This window comes from Leuresthes tenuis, unplaced genomic scaffold (genome assembly GCF_036924035.1).
Source record: "Leuresthes tenuis unplaced genomic scaffold, fLeuTen1.0.hap1 SCAF_3, whole genome shotgun sequence".
NCBI classification, from domain to species: Eukaryota; Metazoa; Chordata; class Actinopteri; order Atheriniformes; family Atherinopsidae; genus Leuresthes; species Leuresthes tenuis.
This window is the reverse complement of record NW_027325357.1, coordinates 36,547,394-36,559,688: the sequence shown is the minus strand read 5'-3', so window position 1 is coordinate 36,559,688 and position 12,295 is coordinate 36,547,394. Positions and strand designations below refer to the sequence as shown.

At 40.9% G+C, this 12,295-nt stretch overlaps 1 protein-coding gene across 3 annotated transcripts in view; it reads right to left on the bottom strand.

Moving 5' to 3' along the window:
• Positions 1–12,295, bottom strand: part of LOC140303956 (calcium-dependent secretion activator 1) — a 628,956-nt gene that overhangs the window by 235,955 nt on the left and 380,706 nt on the right. For all 3 annotated transcript variants that reach the window (XR_011915223.1, XM_072382952.1, XM_072382951.1), the window contains exon 17: positions 11,870–12,026. Coding sequence is in view for 2 of the 3 variants with exons in the window: in XM_072382952.1 (XP_072239053.1) it covers positions 11,870–12,026 (157 nt within the window). In the remaining variant the exon portion in view is untranslated. The remainder of the gene's footprint in view (positions 1–11,869; positions 12,027–12,295) is intronic.

The window sequence follows — 12,295 nt, the reverse complement described above, 5'->3', positions numbered from 1 at the left end:
TGTGAACAGCACAAGTCACATTGAATTTGACATTTTCGAATCAGAATCAGGCCACTTTGGCTATGTTCACACTGCAGGTCTTAATGCACCATTCCATTGATCATTGATGACCCGCCCATAGACCACGCCACAATGGTGTTTACGGAAGCGACCATAGCAACGGCAACCGGTACTGCAGGACTGTATGGCTTAATGCTAAAAATCAGGGCCCTGAAGTCTCACGCAGTGAGCGTGAGACACACGCATTTCAACAAGTTTTCCCGCTCACACGCCAGACATGGTATTTCTAACACTGAAGAAAAAGTATAATATAAATTTCTCTGGCGTGCCACTATCGCTATAGAAACGACAGGACACAAGCACATCTCCCATGAGTCTGAGCAGAGCAACACTAACAACAACACAAATAATAATATAAGTAATGAAAGACCTTCAGATCCCCCTCCCCCCCCAATTTTACAATGCCAAACAGGTCGGTCAAGGTGCAGTAACACTCCCCACTCATTTTCTCAAGGAGATGGATCTCTTGAACGACGTGTCTCCTCTTGAAAGTCTCGGGGAGAAGTGTTGACAAATGTGATGAAAGGTATTCTTCCACATCCTAAAGTTCTGGAAGAATTCCTGCTCTGTGTAACCAGCCACATCCTGATCTCACCACTCCTGGCTCCGACGTCGCATCCAAATACTTATCTGTGCGGATGTTGCAGTTATTGCTGAGTGCAATCATTAAAATCTGAATTTTCTTCCTCCTTTTCCTCCTTTGTGATGTCACCTGCTCACAGATTTGCCAGCTGCCGCCACACGCTATTTTTAGCATTAAGCTATACAGTCCTGCAGTACTGGTTGCCGTTGCCATGGTCGCTTCCATAAACACCATTGTGGCGTGGTCTACGGGCGTGATGTCATTAATGATCAACTGCACATGCGGGTCACTTCAGGAATGTGAGCTGTTCACACAGCAATCTGTAGACAGGCCACATTTAAAGAGGTAATGTGAACAGCCGAACAAAAAATCGTATTTCAGCAGTAAATCAGAATTGTGCATTAAGACCTGCAGTGTGAACGTAGCCTTAGTGCAGCAGATGAAAGACACATCAAGCTTATTAGCCTTCGAAATCGGAAGATGTCCAGCAGTGCCATCAGCTCAGAACTGGCAGAAACCAGTGGGACCCAGGTATACCCATCTACTGTCCAGAGAAGTCTGTCCAGAAGTGGTCTTCATGGAAGAGTTGCAGCCAAAAAGCCATCCCTCCCATGTGGAAACAAGGCCAAGCAACTCAAGTATGCACGAAAACATAGGAACTGGGGTGCAGAAAAATGGCAGCAGGTGCTATGGACTGATGAGTCAAAATTTGAAATATTTGGCTGTAGCAGAAGGCAGTTTGTTTGTCAAAGGGCTGGAGAGCAGTACAATAATAAGTGTCTGCACGCAACAGTGAAGCAGGGTGTAGATTCCTTGAACGTTTGCGGCTGCATTTCTTGCGGCTGGAGTTGGAAATTTGGTCAGGATTAATGGTGTTCTCAATGCTGAGAAGTACAGGCAGATACTTATCCATCATGCAATACCATCAGGGAGGCGGATGATTGGCCCCAATTTTTTTCTGCAGCAGGACAACGACCCCAAACATACAGCCAAAGTCATGGAGAACTATCTTCAACGTAAAGAAGAACAAGAAGTACTGGAAGTGATGGTATGGCCCCCACAGAGCCCTGATCTCAACATCATCGAGTGTGTCTGGGATTACGTGAAGAGACAGAAGGATGTGAGACAGCCTACATCCACAGAAGATCTGTGGATAGTTCTCCAAGATGTTTGGAACAACCTATCAGTCGAGTTCCTTCAAAAACTGTGTGCAAATGTACCTAGAAGAACTGATGCTACTTTGTTTACAGCATTTACTTAAACAAATGTAACTACAGTTACAATAATTTACAGATATATGTGTAATTCAAATATGTTTAATTAATTAATTCAGTAAAGACAAAAAGGTCACAAAAGCTCCTAAATGACCAACCTTAAACATGTAGAGCCTCTATAAGTAAATAGGTTGACAGTATTTTGGGGGTAACATTTATTTTTAGTTTTTTTCAAAACTACTTCATCATGGAGTAGATGAAACAGTACCAAATGCTGCTTGACCATTGCCTTAACATACATGGCTTAAGAATATCGTATATTTTTAATGTAAACAAAGATGGGGAATGACATAGATTTATAGTACTGTTTCCAATAAATTTAAAAAAATTAAAGAAAAAAAGAAAAGAAAAAAATTAAATATATTATAGTGTAAACTGTGCAGCACATACAGTGGTGAATGTTTAACAGTGGGTGATATAACCCTATATAAAACAGACCCAAGTCATTAGCATCTTTGCTGAAGTAAAAAAGGTATTTATCAGCCATCAATTATAAAATACATCAATCAATTCCAGATGACTTCACAAGGTTTTTAACTTAATTTAAGTAAATCCACAAGTTTGGAAAGAACTACAAGGAATAAATATGCACATTTAACGACATAGTGCACAGTTTTGCTTCAAATGTGAATAATATATCCGCTTTTCCGATCTCTAGCACATTCTTCACCCTTGAGGTTAATGAGGGTCCTCTGCTCTACACTGCACTCACGTCTGGATAGTCTGTTTCCTCTATTCACCAAACCCGCTCGATCCTCTCAGTCCCAGCGTTGCCTTAATGATACCTCTGATCACTGAGCACCAACCTCAGAGCTGCCGAAAGGAAATGGCACAAATCAAAAGATCCTGCAGATTTAATTCAATTCCAGGCACTACGGTTTTCATTCTCAGCCAGCGTCACTGATGCAAAAAAGTATTTCTACATTGACAAGATTCACAGTACTACTGATACCTGGAAACTTTTTACACCTTCAAAACTCTACTTAATCCTCCGCCTCCGCCACCTGCTACCAATCTAACAGCAGACACCTTTGCCTCATTTTTTACTGACAAAGTGACAGCTACAAGTAAACAGTTTACTGAACTACCCACACCCGAACCTTGCGCCGCTAACTCAGCATGCAAAATTCCTACGGCATCATTTTCTTCATTTACCCCTCTCACTGAGAGCTGTGTCTAAACTTCTCACATGTAGCCCTCCTACTACATGCCCGCTGGACCCTGTTCCAATTAATCTATTTCAATCCATTGCTCCTTCTGTAACTGCAGCAGACACACATTAATGCTTCACTAACGTCAGGCACATTTCCTTCCACATTAATGCAAGCTCAAGCTCACGCTCAATGCAAGCTGCTGAAGAAACCTTCCCTCCCTCAGACTCAAGTGGAGAACTATCGGCCGGTCTCTCTCCTCCTGTTTCTGTCTTCTGCTTAGTTTATGTTTCTCCGTAACATTGAGCTTTCGAAGTTCTGCATCGAGGGAACAGGTTTGCTCTGCAATTCATCATGCTTAGTGGCTGTGTGGTTTCAGGAGTTATAGCCGAATCCTTGCTTTTTCTTCCGTTCACAGTTAACAACAGTAAACAATGGCAACCGAGGTGGCGCTTCGGTGGGAATCTGTCATTCCCACCTGATAACCACACGGTCTCATCACAAATCTCACAATGTCTCTTTGCATTATCGAAATGGATGAAAGCCCATCACTTCCAACTACACCTCTTAAAAAAGTCCTAAAGTCAAGGCCGTGGTTCACCATCAACCTGTCCACGTTTCAAATAGATTTTCCCCACTCAGCGACACATCCGCTGAGGACAAAACTCTGGTAATTGGCAGCTCTATAGTCAGAAATGTGGCATTAGAGACACCAGCGACCATAGTCAAATGTATTCCAGGGTACACCCGGTTATTCCAGGGTACACCTGGTTAAACCAATCGGAGGTTGCTAAAATTAATGTTGCATCGGTGTGTAATTTTGCCAAAACAATGTCGGACTCCGTAGTTTTCTCTGGACCCCTGCCAAATCTGACCAGTGATGACATGTTTAGCCGCATGTCCTCATTCAATCGCTGGTTGTCCAGATGGTGTCCAGCAAACAACGTGGGTTACATAGATTATTGGCAATCTTTCTGGAGAAAACCTGGTCTGATGAGGAGAGACGGCATCCATCCCAATTTGGAAGGAGCGGTTCTCATTTCTAGAAATATGGACGAATTTATTAGTCATCCAAAAACATGACAACACAGGGTTGAGACCAGGATGCAGAGTTGTAGTCTTACACACTTCTCTGCAGTTTCCCACCTGATGCTGCCCCCCCCCCCAATCAAAAAAAACAAAAGGAGCAAATCCTCTTGTGCAAAAAAAATTTAAAACAAAAACTTAACTGAACAAAAACATCAAACTATTAAATGTGGTTTGCTGAATATGAGATCTCTCCCTTCGAAGTCTCTGTTAGTGAATGATTTGATCTGTGATCATCATATTGATATATTTTGTCTTACAGAAACCGGGCTGCAGCAGGAGGATCATGTTAGCATTAATGAATCAACTCCCTCTGACTATTTAAATGTTCACGTTCCTCCAACCACAGGCAGAGGAGGAGGAGTGGCAGCTATCTTCAGATCAGGGTTACTAATCAGTCCTAGACCCAAGATTAGTTTTAGCTCTTTTGAATCTCTGATTCTCAGTTTTTCCCACCCAAAGTGAAAATCACAAAAACCTCTTGTGTTTGTTGTTGTGTATCGTCCACCTGGCCCTTATTCTGAGTTTCTGTCTGAATTCTCAGAGTTTTTATCTCAGTTAGTGCTGAGTACAGATAAAGTCATTGTAGTGGGTGACTTTAATATTCATGTAGATGTTGAAAATGACAACCTAAATATTAACTTTAATTCTATATTAGACCCTGTTGGATTTTCTCAAAGTGTACACAAACTTTGTGCTGGGTGTTCACAGACCTCACTGCCTTAATCATACCCTTAACACTGGACAATGTTGCCCCTCTGAAAAGGAAGGTAAGAAGTCAAAAGACGATGGCTCCTTGGTATAATTCACAGCTGCTTTAAAGCAGACTGCAAGAAAGCTGGAGAGACAGTGGCGTTCCTCTAATTTAGAAGAGTCTAAATTAGTCTGGAAAGATAGTTTAAAAACGTATAAGACGTATAAGAAGGCCCTTTGTGAGACTAAAACTGCTTGTTATTCCTCATTGATAGAAGATAAGAATAATCCCAGGTTTCTTTTCAGCACTGTAGTCAGGCTGACAAAGAGTCCGAGCTCTGTTGAGCCATGTATTCCTTTAAGAGTCTTTATCAATAAAATTGTTTCTATCAGAGAGAAGATTAATGGAATCCTTCCCACTATTATCACTGATGTATCATCAAGTAGAGCAGCTTTAGAAGTATCTTTAGAACCTGATTTGTATTTAGACGGCTTCTGTCCAGTTGATCTCTCTGAGCTAACAACAGCAATAGTCTCTTCTAAACCATCAACTTGTATTTTAGATCCAATCCCAACCAGACTGTTCAAGGAGGTTTTCTCCTTAATTGACACTTCCATATTGGATTTGATCAATCAGACTTTGTTGACAGGATATGTACCTCAGACTTTTAAAGTTGCTGTAATTAAACCTTTACTTAAAAAAACCCTACTCTTGATTCAGAAGTGTTGGCTAATTTATTGACCTATATCCAATCTCCCTTTTTTGTCTAAAGTTCTTGAAAAAATAGTTGCAGTTCAACTTTGTGATCATTTATATAGAAATAATCTGTTTGAAGAGTTTCAGTCAGGATTCAGAGTGCATCATAGTACAGAAACAGCACTGGTGAAAGTTACCAATGATCTCCTCTTAGCCTCTGATAGCGGACTTGTTTCTGTGCTTGTCCTGTTGGATCTCAGTGCTGCATTTGATACGATCGATAACAGCATTCTGTTACAGAGACTTGAACATGTTATTGGGATTAAAGGAACTGCATTAGGCTGGTTTAAGTCATATTTATCTGATAGATTCCAGTTTGTTCTTGTAAATGAAGAATCTTCCTCACACATTGGAGTAAGTCATGGAGTTCCTCAGGGTTCTGTGCTTGGACCGATGTGTTTTACTTTATGTTTATGTTATTTTTATGTTTATGCATTTGGCAGATGCTTTAATCCAAAGCAATTTACAGGTAGGCAGATAGGGTAAGGGGGTCCTGCCTAAGGGCCCCTACTGGAGGTAGTACCTTTCATGCACAGGATGCTTTACACATGCTTCCATTAGGTAACGTTATTAGACAGCATGGCATAAATTTCCATTGCTATGCTGTTGATACTCAGCTGTACTTATCTATGAAATCAGATGAAAGCAATAGGTTGGTCAGATTACAAGATTACATGTCTTAAAGACATAAAGACCTCGATGACTCAGAACTGTCTGCTTTTAAATCCAGACAAAACTGAAGTTGTTCTCTTTGGACCTGAGCTCTAAACTAAACTGAGTCAAAACTATATAACGAGAAATTGTCTAGTTATATAGTTACTCTAGATGGTATTTCCTTGGCTTCTAGTTCTACAGTGAAGAACCTTGGAGTTATTTCTGACCAGAATTTATCATTTGACGCACATATAAAACAGCTTTCTAGGACTGCCTTCTTTCACCTTCATAATATTGCTAAAATCAGGAACATCCTGTCTCATGGTGATGCAGAGAAACTAGTTCATGCATTTGTTACTTCAAGATTGGACTACTGTAATTCTTTATTACTGGGCTGTCCCACATATTCTCTAAAAAGCCTCCAGCTGATCCAAAATGCTGCAGCCAGAGTTCTGATGAGAACTAACAGGAGAGATCATGTTTCTCCAGTTTTAGCTTCTCTTCATTGGCTCCCTGTTAAATTCAGAATAGAATTTAAGATTCTTCTCCTCACATAGAAAGCTCTTAATGACCGAGCTCCATCATATCTTAAAGATCTCATTGTAAGATATTTTCCTAACAGAGCACTTCACTCCCAAACTGCAGGTTTACTTGTGGTTCCCAGAGTTTCTAAAAGTATAATGGGAGGTAGAGCCTTCAGTTATCAGGCCCCTCTCTTGTGGAATAAGCTGCCAGTAAATGTCCGGGAAGCAGACACCTTTTCCACTTTTAAGATTAGGCTTAAAACTTTCCTTTTTGATAAAGCTTATAGTTAGGGATGGCTCGGGTAATCCTGAAACATTCCATAGTTAAGCTGCTATAGGCTTAGACTGCTGGGGGACCTCATCTGTCACACCTTTCCTCACTTTGCTCTCTTTTTCCCCCTGTTTAATTTCTCATATGATTTTATATACCTGTGACATTATTGTGGTTATTAACTTGAGTTTCACTGTTCCATCAGGTATCCTTTGAATGGTGTTATGGTGTTTGTTGTTCCCAGTTTTCCCTCTTTTCTGTCTTCTCAAACCCCAGCTTCTCGAGGCGGATGGCCACCCTTCCTGAGTCTGGTTCTGCCAGAGGTTTCTTCCTGTTAAAAGGGAGTCGTTCCTTTCCACAGTCGCCACAGGCACGCTCAGGACGGGAGATTGGACTGAAGACAAGTTTTGTTGAAATCTGTTGGTTTCCTTAGCTAGGATATTGTTTTTGAATTGGCTTTATATGAATGAATTGGATTATTTTTAAATGAATTAATTAGATTTCATTGGATTAGGATTACAATGAATTGAATTCCAATTGTATTGAATTGGACTATATCATTAAGTGCCTTGAGATGACATTTGTTGTAATTTGGTGCTATATAACTAAAACTGAATTGAATTTAATTAAATTGAATTGACTTGAAAAACTGAACTGCTTGTCTTCCCAGCCAAACCAACCTTGCACCACAGCATCTGCATCCAAAGATAGCTAGAAACTTGGGTGTTATGATTGACGACCAACTGATCTTTAAAGATCATGTTGCCTCCATTGCTCGATCGTGCCACTTCGCATTGCTAAACATAAGAAAGATCAGGCTGTACCTAACCCAACACACCACCTAGTTCCTGGGATTGACTATGGTCATCTCCCACCTTGACTACTGCAACACTCTCCTAACTGGTCTCCCAGCCTGTGGTGTGAAACTTCTGCAGATGGTCCAGAACGTGGCGGCGCGTCTGGTCTTCGATCAGCCGAAAAGAACACACGCCACCCCTCTGTTCATTGAGCGCCACTGGCTACACTTAGCATTAAATTCAAGACACTGATGTTAACCGAGAAAGTACGAAATGGAATGACTCCCATTTACTTAAATACTCTTGCAAAGGCTTATGTCACAACTCAGTCACTCCAGTCATCAAAGGATTGTCGTCCAGCAGTGCCTACACCACACTTAAGACAATCCAGACTCTTTTCATGAAAAAGAACCATCGACAGTTCCACGATGGTGGAATGACCTACAGAGCGCTACAAGAACAGGGGCATCCCTGTCTATCATCAAGAAACTCTTGAAGACCCAGCTCTTCAGAGAGCATCTCCTACCCTGCCACTTACCCTGAATTTCCCTACACCCTCTACTGCACTTTATCTTTCTGTACCTCTATGCCTGCACTCTGTCTCTACACTGTCACCTCTGATAGAGTCTGACTTGTGGTTTCCTTCTATGTAGCTTATAGATCTTTGATGAGCTTTGATGTTTGCTATAATGTTATATCCTCATTTGTAAGTCGCTTTGGATAAAAGCATCTGCTAAATGCATAACCATAAAATAAACATAATATTGAATGTTTCTATGTTGCGTGTGATCTCAACATTAGTTGAAAGACCTGCAGAGGGATTTCCATTTAGACTGAGCTGGCAATATAAATGTAGACAAAACAGTAATCCAAAACTATTTTAAATTCATCTCGCAGGTGCTGTAGATGAGAAGAAATAATTTCATTGGTAAACCCATAACTGCTAACATTTCCTCTTTTTTCTTAGGTTTTTGCCATATTTGAAAGCTACATCTCTGTTTTGTTATTTCTCTAGGGAAAGTTGCATGACCCTCAAATTATGCTATGAAAAATGCAGATTTGTGGAACCATGCACTTTTGGAAATTTCTTTCATATCATCTTAGAAATAGTATCTAGACATAACACCCAGACAATACCATTTTCAAACATATGTCAAAGAAATAGGGGAACCTAAAACCCAATTTAAAAAGTAAGTGTGCTGCTCTACCCTCCAAAGGAAGACAAGTTGAATGCTGGGTGAAGTAGCTCTCTCATGTGTAAAAAGGCATTGCAGTTTTCATACTTTAAACTGTCAGAAAATTTGATATGTATGTGCACCTGGATATAAGATTTATAAAACATGTGCACACCTGATTCTATACATGAAACTAAGTAACATTCCTACCAAAGCCTACTACTATCACTACTTAAGTTTCAGTAACATAGTATAGCCCTAATGATAACTATTGTCATAAACTCCACCACCTGCCCATCGAAGTCAAGTTGGCCCTTTGAGTGTGTTCAGCATCTCTATGGCAGCTGTCATCCATGTGGAGGATAACTGAGTCAGTAGCTCAGACATTGTAAGAGCCTCACAAACGCTGTGCTGGGTCATATAAAGGAATTATCAATTAAGTATTAATACCATAAAATATTTGTAAGGAGTTGAATATGATAAGTGATGCACTTGACAACCTATGCTTTTATTAAAGAAATATGTTAAAAATAAATAAATAATAGATGGAACACCTAATCCTACCACTTTTTTCTTTTATTCCTTTTTGATTTCCAATTCCTTTTTATCACATTCAAATGATGCTAAATAGCAACTGCATTTGTCAGGGATTCCCTCAGTGGATAGTTGGATCTTGGCACCTCCTGTGCTTCATTAATGCCTTTACGCCTCTGAAAGCTGTGTACTCACATGTCCAGGGGCCTCATGCACAATGGGTGCGTACGCACAAAAAAGTGGCATACACACTTTTTCACGTCAACGATCAGATGTATCAAGAACAAAATGAGCGTGGAAATGTGCGGTGCCTTACGTGAACTTCAGGGCTGTCTTATGCACTTTTCTACAGATTCTTTGGCGACACTTAGAGGTGATGTTGGGAAACTGTTATAATAAATAAATGTGAACACAATTTGTCCTCAGAATGAGTGATGTGTACATCTGAGACACATGAACAATTATCACTGATAAACAATTAATACACCCATATGTCTGCAATTACACGAGTGGATATAAAAGCATGCACAAAGTGTTGCAGTGCATACCATTAAAAAGAATGGCTGCTTTAGCGGTGTTGGAAGACATTGCAAATGGTGCAATTGGAAGAGAGCGTGTGTTAAGAGACAGAGACGATTTGCTGGCACATGATGACAACTGGCTCATCAGCTGTTTTGAGGGCAATCCTCCTGGAACTGTGTGCAGAGCTGCGGCCGGCGCTGGAGCACAACACAGCGAGGAACCATGCGCTGCTCATGCCACAGGTGACGTGCACACTGAGGTTTAAGCAACCGGGTTATTCCAGAGGGAGCTGGCCAACCGATTGGGACTTTGGCAGTCGACCCTGAGCTGAGCCATGCCACCCGAATGGGACGGAATTATCTGCATCTCAGCAGGTATATCAAATTTCCACAATGTAGTTGAACAGGCCAACATTGAAGCACAATTTGAAGCGAGAGCTGGTTTTCTTAATGTAATCGGAGCTATTGACTGCACACACAGTGCTATAAAAGCACCATCACATGATGAATTTGTATATCAACAGGAAACATTTTCATTCCAACAATGTACAGATCATATGTGATGCGCAAATGTTTTGTGGGGGTGGCCTGGATCAACACACGATTCATACATTCGGTAACAGCATTGTAGGGAACAGACTACAAGCTGGCACTGTGCACGATGGGTGGCTTCTTGGTGAGTGACTTTATTTGTGTATTTGTCCTCATATTATTCCCAGTGACGTGCATTGAGCATGTGCCCCCCCAATTTCTATCCCGTCTTCACGGCATCATAGTTGGTGGTTAAAGTTAGTAACTTGCTGTTTTTTGCTGGTTAAACAACAGCTTAAGATCTTTCTAATAAGCCCCTGATTGTCTCTGTGTGCAAATGTTAATAAGGTTACTGTATGAACACGTTTGTTGTGAGTTACACAAATACAGGTATTTACCTTTAATCAGAGTCACCCACACTCCCACACCCACCACCCCTGAGAGAGCAGTGTCACCCATAGTTGTGCCGACTCTCTGTTCAAACAGCCTCCCCCGCCTGTTTTGGCCACACTTCGGCGGTGGGCAGCCAGTCTCCGCTTCACATCCACTTTAATATGGGACCACTTCTTTTTCACCTCTGCTTGTGTGCGCTCCCAGCCACTCCTCTTACGTTTGCTGCTTATATCGTAGGACAGCGTACCAAAGAGCACATTTTTGCGGACCTCCACTTCAGAAAGTAGCACCTCCATCTCACTTTCTGTTAAGTTCTTCTTTTTTCTTTATTTTCTGATCGTGCAGAGAGAGGAATCGCAGGTGCACGGCTCAATTAAATATGATTTGCATATTTAAGTAGGGGCGTGGACAGGGAGGAGTCGGGTACGCTGACAGGTACGCTCAATTCCACATTGATTGTGATGTACAAAATTGGATTCATTTGTGCGCACACATTGATACATCCGGATATTTTTGTATGTTAGAGGGCATTTTGGTTTGAGCGTACGGCATGTTTCAGTAGGAAATCCACGCAAGTCTTTGTACATGAGGCCCCAGGTCACATGAAATTGGTGTATGATAATTTTCTTTTGTACACAGTTTATACATGACACCCCTGCTCACTATTTTCCCTCCCTGTCACAGTCTAGAACAGATTTTTATCTAGATCTTTATGAAAGTCTAATTGTTGTACAACAAGTTAATGTCAATATTTATCTTCACTTGGATAAGGGGAGTGGCTGATTAATTCTATACTCTATCAGCTATAGCCCTATTGATATAATTTATTCTGGTAATGCATTTCTGTCAATAACTTCTCACTCACAGTCCATCCTCAGAAAGTCGTTAAGCAGCTGAAAGAGAGGGAAACTGTCCCATCTGTCAGGAGGCTGGATTTCAAGAGCTGTGTCCATGTCGGCCGAATAAAGACATAGGAAGGTCTCGGCATGCTCCACCATCAGGTCAGACCACCATGCAAAGGCCTTAAGATGGCGAGAAGGAATTAGAGAAAAAAAGGGAAAAGAATTTAGGGAGAGGAGAAAAATCACAATCTTTTGATTAAATAAAGACCATTAGATTAGAAAATGAGACAGTTCAAGCTGTGTAAGTGCTCCCCAATGAACATGTCTATTGTAATTTACACTTAAAGAATTCAAGTTTTATTATCAAATCTGGATATGTCATGTGTAATCAATTGTAAAGTCATTTTTAAATCAAGTAGTTGCCTTAATGACTTCACCAGCAATCTCTT